The sequence below is a fragment of the Equus quagga genome, chromosome 1 (assembly GCF_021613505.1).
Source record: "Equus quagga isolate Etosha38 chromosome 1, UCLA_HA_Equagga_1.0, whole genome shotgun sequence".
NCBI lineage: Eukaryota > Metazoa > Chordata > Mammalia > Perissodactyla > Equidae > Equus > Equus quagga.
Window position 1 is genome coordinate 72,621,925 of NC_060267.1, and position 16,213 is coordinate 72,638,137.

A 16,213-nucleotide genomic window follows, 5' to 3' on the forward strand; every position below is an offset into this window, starting at 1 on the left:
CAAAAGACTTCAATGGCTCCCTACTGCCTTCAAGAGAACAGGAAAGGAGAAGGAAAATGATAAGTTTGGCATTTCCCCACATGGTTGAACTGAATCCTTACAATTCGGAATTGGCTGTCTTTATCCTTCTTTTACAGATGAGGAACTGACTCTCATGACAAAGTTGTCCAAGGGGACCCGGACTGTCAGAGCGGGACATGGGAATTCGTTCCACATGTCTGACCCTAAAGAGCACATTCTTCTCACTGACCGCAGCTCAGCTCTTCTGCTATTTTCGTGACTTCTGTCATGTCTGCTACTTCCTATGCTACCGTTTTCTAAATCAACATATATTTTTCACTTAAATGTTTAAGATGAACTTATTATTACAGTCAAAGAAAACCAGTGGCACTACTTTTTTAGCTCTAATAGTCTGTATACCTCTGTTTTCCTCACCTCAAACAGGCCCCCAACCCCTTGCCGTGGGCCAGTGGGGGACTCCCCTCCCCAGCATGCTCTCCCACCATCCCCCTATTATGGCCAGCTCGCCACAGGGCACATCGTGTAATGGAGAGACTGCTCCCAATCGCCAGATTCCTTTGGCCCCTATTATCATGCGGCCTTACCAGGCAACTTACTTAACCTGTCTGTGACTTGGTTTCCCTATTTCCTCACTTGGGGATAATGATACTAGCCTTATAATGGCATGATGAAAACTGAAGAGGATCATTATGTAAAGCAATTAGACTAGTGCAAGGTTCTTCATTGGTGCCCCACAGACAGCAGCTACTATTACTACTGAACACCTACTGGGCGCCAAGCATGGTGCTGGGATTGGCTGGGCATGGAGCAGTGGGCAGGGATCTGGAGAGATCCAGTAAGGCTTCCTGGAGGAGGTGGGGCGAGAGCTGCCACTGGACGGCTCTGGCCTTGGAGCCTTGGTGGGAACACAGAAGGCAGGCGTGCGGGTGTGAGGCCGGCACAGAGACGCAGGGCCAGGGCTTCGAGTCACACACTGCATTTACCTTCAGCAGCTCAAAGCTGGGCAGGAGGCTTCAAGGACTAGGCTTAACAATGACAATGACAACAACAAAAGTAATGGTATTCCATAGAGGCCATCCTTTGAACGCCTACCATGGACCCGGTAGCATTCTAGGCGCTTTCCAGAATGAGTATCATTTAATCTGCACAAGAACCCCGTGAAGCAGGAGCCACTGGGACCCTCCCTTTACGCGAAAGGAAACAAAGGGACTGGGTAAGAAACCTGCTCCAGGCCCCTCAGCCAGCAGGAGGCTGAGTCAGAAGTCGCCCGGGGCAGCCAGGCTCCTGCCCCACTCTGCTCACTGCCTCGCCAACCAAACCAAACACACACGAATCACATATAACCCAATCCTTCCAGAAGGGGCTGAAAATGCACACGGCTGAGGGCCAGGCAGCTGCAAAAGGTGTGTGATGCGGGCCAAGCTGAGCCTGGGAGGAACCGGGGGCTCATGTCCTGTCTAAAGGGGGCGGGTGGGAGCTGCCTACCTCCAGAGGCCTGGCCACGAGGGACCAAGCCCTGCGTGGGCAGATCTTCATATTTTTCAAGTGAGAAGTCAGACATCCCGGTTGTTAGGTGAAAGTTCTTGATTTTCAAATGTTGGCTACAAGCTCAACATTTTCACACCACAGAAGGGGCCGCGAAGAATGGGCCTCGAAGGCTCAGCGGTGCTAAGGCAGTGGCCCTGTGGTTCCTCCCCCACGGCTGGCTGTTACCTTTCCTCCTGATCACCAGGGCCAGCTCCCGCGTGTGGGACTCCCGGCTGGCTTTGATGAACATCACCACCTGGTCGTGGGTGTGTTCTGAGATGTCCCGGCCATTGATTAACACGATTTGATCCCCTTCGTTCAGCTTTGGAATGCAGGTGTCTGCCTGCGTGGAGGAGAAATCCAGTTCCTTCGGTTACCATGACACAATCCTCGAGAGGAGACCGTGATGCTCTCTGAGCCCAGACACCCGAGACCAAGATCAAGTTCTCCTTTGCTCCCTCAGGTATTATCGCCATTATTTTTACATTCACAGCTACGTCGACATGGTAGCTGGTTGTGGGATTTTAAAGAAGTGCTGCTCAGAACACAGGTTACGAACATTTCAGAATAAGGCTAAGAGAACAACGCGAGCCATTTCCCTAGGAGCCAACCTTCACTCATTCCCGGAACACAATGACTATGATGCTTCTCATCTTTTGTTTTCTAGATGTGCTGTTAGAATTTGATTTGTCAACTCAAAGCGAGCACTTATCTGTCTTGCAATGAGAAAGCTTTGTAAGCATACAACAAAAGGCAGAAACCATCATGGAGAGAAGAGAGGCATGAACAGCGTAGGCATAAAAGCCTTCTTAATTCAGGGGCCATAAATAAACTACAAGCTTAAGGACTGCTTAAGAGCAAAACCCCCAGATACCATCTCAGGAGGCACAGTGACTCTGATGCTCTAAACACCAAAAGAGCAGCTGAGGAGGCCCAGACACGGGCTGAGGGTGGGGGGAGGGGGGCCAGGGTCCATGGTCCACTCCAAAGGAGCAGAACAGTAAACCCCCCGCCTGAGTTTTCTTCTCCTGAGCAGTCCTTCTGAAATTTAATGTGCACACAAACCCCCCAGGGATCTTGTTAAAAACGCAGACGCTGCTTCAGGAGGGCTGGGGGGGAGCCCGAGACTCTGCATTTCTAACAAGCTTCCAGGGATGCAGGCACTGCACCTTTGGGGACCACACTGAGCAGAGAGGTTCTGGAAAACGTGGACTTCGTTCTTTCTTTGCATCCACATGCATGCATTTACACACAGTCTCTGCTACTAGCAAAAAGGACACAAGATGCAGAAATAGAAGTCTGTTAGATTTAGGGGAAAACAAACATGGGAAATGATGGGACATGTTTACTTACAGGTGACTCTGGGTTTATCCTGGAGACCACAAGAGGCATCTTTTGATCCACTCCTCCCTGTAAATATGTTAAATTAAAAGACACTTGAGCAACGCACAGCAACAAGACATGCAGGCCTCTCTGGCACAGGGAAGGGCTCAAACCTCACTTTCACCTACCCTAAGCTCGGGTGTCGGCACCCTTTCAGAATTACAGTACAAGGTTCCTGACCCCTCGGGGTCTGAGGGGCTAGCCAGAAGATGCTCAGAGGCCTCCCACTGCCATCCTCACGTTCGGTGAACTGAAGATGCACTCGGACGAAGCATGCTCCTTCTTAAAAAGGCCAACACCCCCAGGAGAAGGACTCCAAAAGCAGAGCCCCTGAGTGCTGCTGGAAAGGGGGCTGAAGCGGAGGAGAGAGAAGTCGGAGAGAAGGTCACGTGCTGTGAGGGCCTGTGACCTCTGAGAGCAGGTGGTCAGCAGGGCTGCTGGGGTCCAGGAAAGGAGTGCATGGTGGCAGCCGTGGGTGGGCAGCAAAGGCCACCTGCCCTCACTTTGCTTTGCTCTGGAGTAGGGGCTGGTCGATTTTTTCTGTAAAGGGTCAGACAGTACCTATTTCAGTCTTTGTGGAGCAGAGGGCTCAGGTGCAACTGCTCAACACTGCCACCTAGTGTCAAAGGAGCCATAAACCATTCTTAAACGAATGGGTGCGGCAGTGTTCCAATAAAACTTTATTTACAAAAACAGACAGGCTTTGGCCCGTAGGCCATAGTTTGCAGCCCCTGCCTACAGGCTGGAGGAGGGTGGTGGCCCTGCAACCTGACCTGCTGGTGTCTCTTATTGCCATTAGCAATGCTGAGGGGTTCTCTTCCTAACCCCTCTTCAGGGGGTAGATCTGCTCGCCAACAGTGTGCCCTCATCTCTCTGAGCCTTAGTCTGCATCTATAAAAGGGGCTTCAAAATACCAACTCGACTGCTTATTAGGAGAACCCAGTAAGGTGAGATAAACAAGCACATACCAAACACCAAGCACGGAGCAGGCACTCGCCGGGAGACAGCTGCTATCGTCACACAAACAACTGCCCCCAGCGAAGGCTGAGCCAATTTCCTTATGCAGCCTCAGTTATGTGGCACACTCCGAATGCAAATTAAAAACTCATCTAAAGATTGCTTCAGAGCATAAAACTTCCTTATAAATCACACAACATACCTTTAGATTAAATCCAAATTTTCCGTCTTCATCTGGCGTGATGCGGATCAAGACTAAGTAGCCATCACCATTATCGTTCTGGAAGATGTTGGAAAGTGGTCAGTTATGTTACTTCTCTCTCCAGCAGTTGGTGATAACATGTGTTCTTTGAGTCATAACTACTTGATTGCCCACAAGATGCCTCTGCATGGGGAAGCCTGGGGGGTCAGCTGGCCCCTTCAGCACCCCAGGACCTGAGCTCGCTCACCTTGTCACAGTAGTACTGGCTGGAGTCCTCGCTGGAGCCCCCTTTGGTCACCCTGTGGAAGTCCTCTAAGAACTGCTGATCGACGCCATCTGGTGAGCAGGAGCCTGGAGCATTTGAAGACGGAGACACAGAACTGGATGACTTCCGGGTCAGGCAGCTGTGTGCTGGATTGTTCTCGGATACACTCCTTCATCATGGGGAAGGAGGAGATATTTTAATAACTGGATGAATGTTGTATCAGAGCAAACATTACTGACTGTTGAGGCCTGGCATCCCACAGCTGCCGCGAATCCTTGGAACCTTAGAAGAGCTCCGAAGGTCAAACCCAGGGCTCCAGCACTCCCAGAGTCCTCTGGCCACCTCTGCCCCGATCTGGCCTAAACATTATCCCCTTTGGTCTTGGGGAAAAGGGGCAGGAGGGCAGTGTTGATTTGGGAGCTGCTGAAAACTCAGCTCCCTTCCCAGCTGCTCTAGAAGGGTGATGGGGAAATGTGCCAGCTCCTCGGCTGGTTTAACTCCTGAAGCTCACTCAGATGCACAGGGCTCCATCCCTTCTGAAAGCTTCTTTCCTTCCTCTCATTCCTGTTGCCCAGGACTCTTGGCTACCCAAAGGCAACGGGACTAACGCTGCATATTCAGGACCATTTCTATCAATCCCAGTTTGCGTTATTTGCCGGTGACATCCATTCCCTGCCCACTCTGAGATGATATGTTTTATTCTTCTCGAGTATAGGTCCTTCTGTATCTTAGAGCTGCACTGTCCAATGCGGTAGCTACTGGTCACATGTGGCTATTGAAATTTAAATAAAGATCAGGAAGTTCCTTAGTCATACCAGTCACATTTCAAAAATGCTCAACAGCCACACGTGGCTAGTGGCTTCTTTATTGAACAGCATAGTTAGAGAATATTCCCATCATTGCAGGAAGTTCTACTGGATAGTGCTGTCTCAGAGAATTACAGACTATTTGAAGTGAACAGACCTCTGTGGTCATGGGGTCCAGATGAAGAAACTGTGGTTGAGGAATGAGTTGGCCGAGGTCACAGAGCTTTCCCTTCACCTGACAGACACAAGTCTGATGGAGGCGAGTCCCTGAGCATCTCTCCTCTCCAGGCCATACCAAGTCTGCTCCTAAGACCCCCATGTCTAACCTCACAGGGCCACAGGGATTAACCACGTCACCATCACTCTACAGGACCCTCAACTTCTCTGCATCACGCACCCCCACCCTAGACCACTTGCAGAGCCGCAGGCCTGACAAAAGATGCCTTACAAAGTCCACAGAACAGGGGGTTTTCCTCCTGTTTTACAGGCTTCTCCACATTCTAACCTCATGTGAAGTTAAGTGATGCGAGAGGTGAGCAGAAAAAGACATTCAGTGAAACATAAACCAGACAGTTGCTGCTGCCTCTTGAAGCCTTCATTTCAAGCCCTTATCCATGAATTTCATTAAAATAGTGCTTCTCTCTGTTTCCTAGCAAGTTCAAATTAGCTTACTTTAAATATAAAATCTGTATCATAGTCACACAGAATGATTCACAGTCTCAATTTATTTGAATAAAAAAAATTCAGTGGCAGACTAACCAATGTAGAAATATAGCTGACGCCAGAGAAGAGTTTGGCCTCACGGGTTTCAAGTGGCTGGTGGAGGGAAGGCTGTTAGAGAGGATACTGTGGAGCTGAAGCTGTTTTTCAGACTGAAACTGACCAAGCCTTAAATTCACTTAAAAGGAATCTAAAAGACAATTTCCCCTCACCCCCTGGTAGGGCAGCTTTGCTAAGTTTTAACGTTTACAAGAGCATCCATCCCCCTGGTGGTAGGAAGGGGGACTGCTTGGCAGTTGCTAAACAAGCCAAAGCCAAAAATGGGTTTAGGAAATACTTCCAGTTCTACGGGTGAACCTGAACTTTTAATAGGAAGAGGCTGCAAGCAAATAGCATCCAGACTCCAAAGATATGGAAGAATCTGGAGGGTGATAGCAATGGAAAGGGTGAAGGGCATGTAACCAAAAACCCCCAGAAGAACAAGGTGACAAATTGGAAGAGAACAGACCAGTTTCAGTAAAATTATAATATATTTTATATTCATTATGCTTATTTAATTTCTAAGTTTTCAATGTAGAGATACATCACATTAGGTTTTAAAGTATTTTTCTTTTTCAGTATAAAACATAATGGTTTATCTAAAACAGCCCACAGTACTAAAAATAATGTATTCAAAGCCATTATGTGCCCAATCTTATTTTCTCAGTAAGGATGGAGAGGTACTTTTAGACCGTAATTGATTGAACATATGACTGTGTACAGACATTCCCTGTGGGCTGCAGCAACGTTCCGCTCAGTGTGGAGGCCGGACAGACAGATGGTGAGGACGAGCATCACATGATGAGACATGACGAGAAGCAGCGGGAAGGAGGCAGCTAGACGCAGCACAGGGACACCAGGAGTGAAGAAGCCAAACCCAGGGGGCCTCTTCCCTCCTTGGTGCTTCTGAGCAAGAGCCTAGTGGGTGAGGAGGGGGAGGGGAGGGGAGGGGAACTGCCCCACGGAAGCAGGATGCCACAGGGTAACTGCGAAAGGCTCAAAGAAAGGGACAGGCCGAGGGGAGCAAGACGACAGTGCAGCCTGGATGAGGCCGAGGACTGCGGAGGAGGGAGTGGAAGTGAGAGGGGTGTCCCTGAGGCAGGAGGGGGGCTGTCACTGCCATTCTGGGAGCCAGAGCAGCCAGGGATGGAGGGCGGACGAAGGAACTAGATTTGTCTAATTTAAAGGACAGTAGATGGGGTTGTCAGGTAGCACTGGAAATGGATGCCATTTATGCTCTAGGAGCTCAAGGCGGGGACCTGTGGACGGCAAAGATCATGCTGGGTCGGCGTCGAGGTGGACAACTGGGCTGTCTATCAGCAGAACAGGTTACCACACTACAGGGGAGCTCCCATCACCGGCGGGGTGACCAGGGACAGGGCCGAGGAAATTTCTACACTGGTGACTCAGCTAAAGAAAGAGATTGCCAAAGTCCTTTTCAACGCACAGAAGTTTAAAAAGAATTTTTTGGTTTTGTTTTTGAGGAAGATTAGCCCTGAGCTGACATCTGCCACCAATCCTCCTCTTTTTGCTGAAGAAGACTGGCCCTGAGCTAACATGCGTGCCCATCTTCCTCTACTTTATATGTGGGATGCCTGCCACAGCATGGCTTGATGAGCGGTGTGTAGGTCTGCACCCGGGATCCGAACTGGCGAACCCCAGGCCACCAAAGTGGAACATGTGAACTTAATGGCTTCACTACCAGGCCGGCCCTTAAAATATTTTTAATAGTGGCAAAACACACATAATATAAAATTTACCATCTTAACCACTTCTAAGTGTACGGTTCAGTAGCATCAAGTGCATTCACATTGTTATGTGCACAAAAGTTTTGACATAAAAAATGACAGCTTCCCATGTGTCCCGGAAGCAGGCAGTCTCTAAAAAGAGACCAGCAAATAGCAAGGGTGTTATGGCGACAGGAAGTCCCAATGAGGAGCATCTCATCTGGTGACCCGTCAAAACAACTGTGATAAAACAGCAAAAAAGTTCTTCAAATACAACCGTAATCTGCCCTCAGTTTCTGCTCTGCAAAGGGATGTTCCCCTCCCATTTTCCAGGGGCGTGAGGGGGTGGGGAGTGGGTTTTTGTTTCCTGCCACGAAGGAAACTTCCTCTTCTGCAGATTTTGGCCTTTGCTCTGAAGCCAGGAAAGGAACACAGAAAGGCTGAAAGGAGCTTGGGGTTACAAAAAAGGACGGCCTCCTTGGGCACAAAGCAAACTGCCAAGGATGCAGAACTGTAACCATCGACTTCGCTGTGCGGCTATAAATACGGACCAGCCGGTGGTGACCCAGCCCTCAGACGACGCTCAGAGAGCCTGAACTGCGCCACTCTGGGTTCAGAGCCAGTCTCACCGCTCTCTTCCCTTCTCCCTTTCTTCTTGTTTAAGTGGGTACAGAACATCACGCTTAATTCTTCTTTCTAAAAGGAACCCTCCTCGCTGTCTGTAACAGTATTCATCTGATTTCTCTGACAGAACACTTTTTTGCCTCTTAACACAAAGCTGCTGTATAAAACATGTCAAATGAGTCTTAAACATTTTGCAAATACTCACAGAAGTAACCTCCACAGTTTTTTTTTTCACCAAGTACAGATCAAACTTGCCTTGGGCAATAGAGGGACCCCGGACTCTCTAAGGAAGGCCAGCTGCCTCTGCAGACCCAGCAGAAGGGGGCTCCCCGCCAGCAGGAAGGGGCCCCCTGAGAGAGGCGGCAAGGGCTGTGATTTTCCAATTGCTCACCCCGATGGCAAAGCACCTGCTACTCGACCCCGTGCGACAGCTATTGTCAGCGCACCTGGCAAAGCCGAGACAAGCAAGGCTGCCTCTGAATCACCGTTATTTGCTACTTTTAACATTTAGCTGCAAAATAAAAAGTGCACCAGGATGAAACATCCTACAAGGTCTCAAGGAGGAGTCTCAGAAAGAGTTGACGACGTGCAATGCATGGGGTGAGCAGGGCCAGAAATTACTTAAACGGGGCTTGAGGAAGTGAATGTTAAATTGTATTTAATTTTGATGAACTTCAATAGCCACATGTGGGTAGAGGCTCCTGCACGGGACCACGAAGATGCACATGCTCTGTAATTCCATGACGTGATGGCAGACCACAGTAGGGAGATCTGATGTAAGACACGTCATCAGGCTTCTGAGAACCCTCAGACAGGTTCCCAAACCCTCTTCTCTTTTACCCAAGCGACAGAGGCCCATAGTGCAAAGACAGCGGCTGATAATGTGCTGTTTGCCCTGCTGGCCGGGAGTTCCCTGAAGGCACAGGCTCGTCTAGTTCGCCTGGAGGTTCCCTCAATGAGGAGCCAGGGTGTATAAAGTCTGCTGCTGGACTCAGCAACGAATGAGGCCTTAAAAATGTCCACTCCCCACTGGACAGAGTCCATCTCTCCTCCACTTGCACTGACTGTGTAAAGAGATGTCAGGGTGCCGGGCTGTAAGGGCTCTCAGGGGTCATCCATCCACCCCCGGGGCCACAGACAAGCAGTGAGGCGGCTGATGACAAACTGCAAGGGAGACGATGATCCCAAACTCACTCTCGATTTCCACTTGAGAAGTGCCCTCTGAGGGTGAAGACATTTTGGGGGTTCATTCCACTTTAAGAATGATGGAATAAAGGTCTGAGTCTACGTAAGTGCTGTCAACGGCACTTTCTGTGATGATGAAAAGGTACCATATTGGTCCAATATGGCAGCCACTATCTACATGTGGTTTTCTTTAGCACTTGAAGCAAGGCTTGTGTAACTGAGGAATTGAATTTTTTCTGGTTTTTTTTTTTTTTTTTTTTTGGTGAGGAAGATTGGCCCTGAGCTAACGTCTGTGCCAATCTTCCTCTATTTTGTATGTGGGTCACCACCAGAGCATGGCTTGACAAGTGGTGTGTAGGTCTGCACTGGAGTTTGGAACTCACGAACCCTGAGGTCACCAAACCAGAGCGTGTGAACCTAACCACCACACGACTGAGCCAGCCCTGAGAATTTAAATTTTATTTTAAATAAGTGAAATCTGAACAGCCCCACATGGCTGTGGCTACTGTACTGGACAGTGGAGGTCTAGCTGCTCCACAGTTCTATGATGGGATTGCAAAGCACACCAGGAAGATCTGACACAGAGGGTGTGACTGGGCTTCCCAGAGCCCTTGGTCAGTTCCCCAAACCCTCTTTCTCCTTTCACCAGGGCAAGAGAGCCCCATCGCAGATTCAAACTGGCTCGAGTCATGCACGCCTGCAGTCCTGCCTTGTGTTCTCTGGGCTTGCAAAGCCACAGTGCCACACAAAGGAACTCACCCCCTTCCACTTAGCTCAATGGGGGAGCAAGAGAGAGTGATCACTTCAACAGAAGCATCATTCAAGCTCAGGTCACAAGGAAAGGACCAGAGGATTATTTAACCAGAGGTGTTAAGAACATGGATAAGCTGGAAACCATGTCTGCTGGGGGGGACAGCAGAGGGGTAGCACCACCACATGAAAGTGGGCACTGAGATTTCCAATTCACCTGTGATGCCCAGAGCACAATGAGGATGTGTTTAATGCTGTAAGCCGAGCAGCTAGGGTGGTGAAGATGTACAGATTAACGCAAGTGCTTTCTTGTCAACCCTCTGCTCTCGGGGGAGGCATTATGTCTCTACACTTTGGACGTGGTGTGGGACTTAACAGAATCGATACCCAGTGACTATACTATGATTGACATCCTAACAGTTGATCCACTCCTACCATACTTCAGCTTAAAAATGTCATTTCATTTATTTATGATCTATGTCATGTCCACTTCAAAAAATGATTTGAGATAGCTTACTCTAAAATGTACAGATATGACAGAACTGTGAATTCACTAAAACAAGAAAAAAATAAGACCTATTCATAAGGCAAAGAAGGAAGAGTAGCGACTGTATCAGAAACCTGGGCTAGGGGAAGCCAATGCAATTGAGCATATAACATGGACCTCTGAGCTCCCTGGTAATCAAGTCAAAAAGGGAACTAGTGAATTAATGTGTCTTAACGAATAATAAAAGGACTCAAGCCAGTATTTTAGGAGAGACATTTCTTCCTGGCCTTGTGACCTGAAGGGAGTTGGTCACGTTAAAAAAAAAAAGGAAAGGGGGCGGAGGCTGGCCCCGTGGAGTAGCGGTTAAGCTTGTGCACTCTGCTTCAGCTGCCCCAGGGTTCACCAGTTCAGATCCTGGGCGCAGACCCACGCACCGCTCATCAAGCACTGTGACAGGTGTCCCACATATAGAAAATGGAGGAAGATGGGCACAGATGTTGGCTCAGGCCAGTCTTCCTCAAGGAGAAAAAAAAAAAAGCCAGGACATAAAAGAATTTAGTGCAAATTGTTGAGAAAAATCTAGCAAAGAAAATCAGAGATAGTCTACAAATGCTTTTTCTTTATACTATTCATTAAAAGCAAAAAGAAAACAAAAACCCTGAGGGCACACTGTGGTTCTGAAGGCTTTCTGTAGAGAGCTAGAAACAAGCATATTTCCAGTGATCTGGAATCCTGCAGTGGTAAAACTCCAACAACGCAGAGAAATACTACTGAGGCTAACATGTCTACCCCTCTGGAGCATGAAATGACTTAAACTGCGCTTTGCTCCCGAACAGGAGAGGAGATGTTCAAGACAGCTACAGAGCGCTACCAAGCACTGTAGGTGGAGAGCGGGGTCTTTGCGGCAGACAAAAAGAAGCTCAAACCCAGGAGCACAGGCACCAGCTTGTCTTCCCGTGGGGGAAGGGAGCGCCTGGCTTAGGTTCTCACCCCGCGGAGAGCGCCCCCTAGGAAGCCTCCAGCCCTTGACCCCTCTTCACCGGCTATCTGGGCCCAAGGGACCGCCTCAACAGCCAAAACACGCAGACACACAGAACGAGAACAACTCGAGTTTCTTACTTGCGGTGCGGGCTCCGGTTCTGAGAAACCTCAGAGTCGCTGTCTTTCGGGGACAGGGAGCCCTTGTACGTGTAAAACACATCCTCGGTTTCGGTGATGTACGTCATCTCGTTGGCGAGGTTGTCCGCAGACGAGTGCCGTGGCTTTCGGATCTCGTGCCGGAGCCGAGGGCTCCGCCTGGGTGGGGGGAAGGTGGCGTGTGAAGGGTGGCCAGCAAGCTCCACTGAAGAACTTTGTCAGCCATCAGTGCTCCGACTTCGTGCCCTGACCTTTCTGGGGATGCTGTGGCTGATGCTGGTGGAAATTAGGAGCGGGTTAACCCATCACTACACCAGAGTCCTCCAAGGGCCACGCGGGCCCCTGACACTCTCAGCTCAGTGGTGCAGCCCCCAGAACAGGGGCCTGCAGCTTTACAGTCAGGCAGATGAGACTGCTCATGCCCTTGGGAAGCTGATGAGTGTTGATTTCAGGTGAGTTATTCTTTCAGGAGGACTCAAGCTCTCAATGCATCAGTAATAGGCCATGTTGACTGCTGATCACACAATTTTTCTGATTCATTTGAACAGAAGAAATAAAGGGTTTAGAAGCCAAAGTACAGTTTTTGGCAAAACTCAAACCTTATTTCAACTACATCTCTTCACGTGAATTTCAACTGATCCAAGAAGTAGTATTTGTTTTTTAAAATAGATCCTTTATGTGGTATTAGATGCACAGAGAAGCACCACCCTGTTCCTCCAATAGCAGCTGTAGCTGTGTGACATTATGCAAGCCACATCACCTCTCTGGGCCTCAGCTGGACCTTCCTGCTCCTGAGAATGAATCAGATGAGACAATGTTCTCGGGATGCAGGTGCAGCCCCTGGGCACTGGCTCCTGCAGCAGGTGATCCCAGGCTGCTGAACCTTCGAGGTTCTATTTTCCCTCAGTTTCTCCACCTTCCCCTTCGTTAGCCATCTCTCCTTGAGAAAGTCAGAGCCTCCACTCTTTGCAATCCCCCTGGGCCTAGATAATCGATAACGCTGTGTTCAAAGTGGAGGAGAAAGCCTTGTGACTCCTCAGGAGAGGACTTATAAATAGCAGGAAGAGCTCCAGGCCCCGGGTGTGGCAACATCCCCCCTGCTGTTCTCCTGGATGCTGTCCTGGGCCTCTGCTCTGGGGCCCTGGCCTCGCTGCTGAAGATTTTCAGATAAACTAAGCTGCTACTTTGTAGCACAAATTGACTGCTTTAGGATGAGGTGCTTAAATCTTGGAAACCAAGAAACAGATCTACTCAGTCGTGTTATGATTTGTAACACTGAATACCATCATCCCTGCCCAGAGCACTGCGCCCCATGGAGGGTCCTTACCCAGCTGCCCTGCACAACACCTCCTTCTTGTTGCCCGTCACACCGTCCCTTCGTCCCCAGTAGATCCGTCCTCGGAATTTACAGACCTACCCCATCTTTCATGAAATAAACAGAAAGTCCTAGTCTTTCCCTAGCGTGGAGCTGGGGCAATGTTTCCAGCTTGGTTTTCCCTTCTGCTGATGACGCCTGGCTGTTTTGGAGATGTTCACAAAAATTGCCTGATGTCTTTGGGGAACATTCTAATAAAATAGTATGATAATTCCACCTGACTTTTTCTTTTTATAGCTTACACTGGTACATTATTTCATTTGTGGCAATTTTTATAACCCTTTTTACAGATGGGGAGACTGAGACCAGAGAGGTAAAGAAACTGATAAACAGAAGAGCCAAAACCTGAGTCTGGGTCTTCCAGCTACAAACCCAGGGCTCTTCCCACCCTGCCAAACAGCCACCTCCTTCCCTTTCAGCCGAGTCCGTCATCTCAAAAGGAGGCAGGCTGTTTCCCGATGTGCACTTGCTGCTGTGGCTAAGGGTCACACGTCTTACAGCGGTTCTGTCACATACCTTCATTAGGTTTTCCCAAAGTTTATTTTGTGTGATGTTAATGGGAAACAGTTCAATAAAATTACATGTGCTTCTTTACCGCAGGACTTCTCAGAACGTTAAATATGTTAACGCGTACTGTAATTCCAAGAGGAGCATTTCACCAGTCTGCTGTTCGCAAACTTATTTAGACCAAATAACTCAGAAAAAAAAGACCATCAAAGCATTATACACAAAGGACCAATGTTTAGCTCGACTTGTACATTTCATGAGAACTGTTACTTGTGCAATAGGCTAACCTGCAAATGTAAACTCTGATTGCAGGCCATCTGTATGTATTTAGGAATTTATGAAGCTTTTTATTTTTTGAAAGAGAAAAGTGTTTACTGGTGGGTAGTGCAAAAAAAAGGAGGACGTACCAGTTGGGAGTAATGGGAGGGGACCGAGAAGGTAGACTCTTGGTTTCTAAATGCTCCACCGATAAAGATCTCCGCATGGCTGGGTTCCAGACCATCCCTCCAATCACTTTTTTGCAACACTGGTTATTTACAGACCTGAAAAACCAGACGCAGGTTCATTTTCTACACGGACGTGTTCAACAAGAAAGAAATTACAGCGTAAGTGAAACAGTCTACACACGCTCCCACCCTGATGGGTGATTGGTTGACACCTTGATGACACCAGCCAAGGTTACGAGGAATAGGCGGACATGGTCAAAAGCAACTCCTTTCTGTCCTGGCTTTTTCTTATGTTATTTCTTCTCTTCGGGTGAAAATATTTTCTTGTCCTTACTTCTACAAGCAATCAATATAAGAATATGACCAAACCTGGCCAGATGAGAAGGAATTTCAGGATAACATAGAAATACAGTTCAAGTCACTTCAAGGAATTCTCACTTTGCTCACATGCCATGAGTACGAACATTACCCATCCTTCCAGGTGCTCGTTATCCTACCAGCAGAAGCCATCGCTGCAAATCTCTGATAACTCTTTGAAAGAAGGCTGGAGAATATGCTTAGTGTTCCAGGCCATATTTTTTGAATTTGCCACCCTGAAAGGTTACTTTTGAATTTTATTTATACCTAGAGAATTTAAATCTTAGCTATCTAGAGAATGAATTATTTAAGAGAATGGAGTTTGAAGCTGGTTTAAGGGACAGTCAATTGTGGCATTTCTAACTTGTAAACAGTGTTTTAAGGTCTTATTAAAACATTCTACACATTTCCTTGCAGCCTAAAACCAACAAAAACACAACAGAACAAAAAACAAAAGAACATAAACAGCATGAAACACCCGCTAGAATGCCAACGTACTAATTTACAGTAATGCTGTTGTCCCCCTGATCAAAACGCTCATGGCAGCATTGCTAGGAGAATCTACATCAGAAACCAAACTACCATTGATGGAGAGCACAGAGTCAGAACGAGGGCAGCAAGCCAGGTGATTCAAAGGTTTAATGTAGCAGCTCCCCAAAGTATGTGTCACAGGTTATTAATAGGTACTCTTGGAAAAAAAAGTGTTCCATTGTCCCATAGTCTTGGAAAATACTGAACAAGTTTCTTTTACGTGGAACTTAAACACACAAATACGTAGATGTATCTCTAGGGGGTCTGGCAGGTCACATACCCCTCAAAGCCTCAGGTTTCTCACCTATAAAATGGAGATAATGAGGGCGGAAATTTGCCAGTACGCTGAAGCTGGTATGGGTAGTCAAGAGCCGCTGACCTGTGCCACTGAAACCCCTCCAACATCCCAAGTGACCTCCAGTGGTGGATTAAAGATGGCTACAAGGTTCTTTGACTCTTGAATCCAGCCCAGCCTGTGACTGTTTGGACCAAGGACAGCTGTGCCGGTTCTGGACCTAGTTTTTAGGATGAGCGGCCACTTCTGCCCTAGGCCCTTGGAGTCCTGAGCCTCTCTGTAAGAAACCTGACTACCCTATTGGAGAGGCCACATGAAGAGGCCCTGGGAACACACAGCGAGGGGGAGGGGTCCAGGTGAATCTAGCCCTCTGATCATTCCAACAAGGCATCAGGTAAGTGAGAAGTCGTCTTGGACCCTCAGACCAGCCCAGGCGCGTATCACTTAGAAACCCCAGAGTCTACGCCACAGGGAGCAGAGGCAGCAGCTGGCTGAGCCCTCCCAAATTCCAGAGCCACAAAATCTCGAGATATGACAGAATGGTGGTTGCCTTAAGCCACCAAAATAGAGGTAGTTTTTTATGCTACAATGGATAACCAAATCCCCCTCCCCACCAAATGCCTCTGTGTTGGCTGCATTTTACACACGAGGAAATAAAAAACTAAACTAAAACTAAAGCAACACAGGTAGAATCTGAACCTGGGCTCCTCAGCAACAGAGTCCACGCTTTCAACTGCTCACTGTGCCACTTCTCAGCCGGCCTGAAGGATTAGGTCCAACGGAAGTAAATACGATATTCCAACCAGTTATGTTCGTGACTTGTTCAGTAATAGAGCTACTGACTGTATAAAAATACTAGGCAGCATTATAAG

General features: G+C 48.2%; 1 protein-coding gene across 5 annotated transcripts in view; it reads right to left on the bottom strand.

The window, feature by feature from the left end:
* PTPN3 (protein tyrosine phosphatase non-receptor type 3) overlaps positions 1–16,213 on the bottom strand; it is a 146,023-nt gene that overhangs the window by 27,511 nt on the left and 102,299 nt on the right. For all 5 annotated transcript variants that reach the window (XM_046685721.1, XM_046685729.1, XM_046685714.1 and 2 more), the window contains 6 exons: positions 14,120–14,254; positions 11,813–11,989; positions 4,338–4,524; positions 4,091–4,168; positions 2,902–2,958; positions 1,735–1,891 (listed from right to left, as the gene is read on the bottom strand). In XM_046685721.1, the coding sequence (XP_046541677.1) occupies positions 1,735–1,891; positions 2,902–2,958; positions 4,091–4,168; positions 4,338–4,524; positions 11,813–11,989; positions 14,120–14,254 (791 nt within the window). The remainder of the gene's footprint in view (positions 1–1,734; positions 1,892–2,901; positions 2,959–4,090; positions 4,169–4,337; positions 4,525–11,812; positions 11,990–14,119; positions 14,255–16,213) is intronic.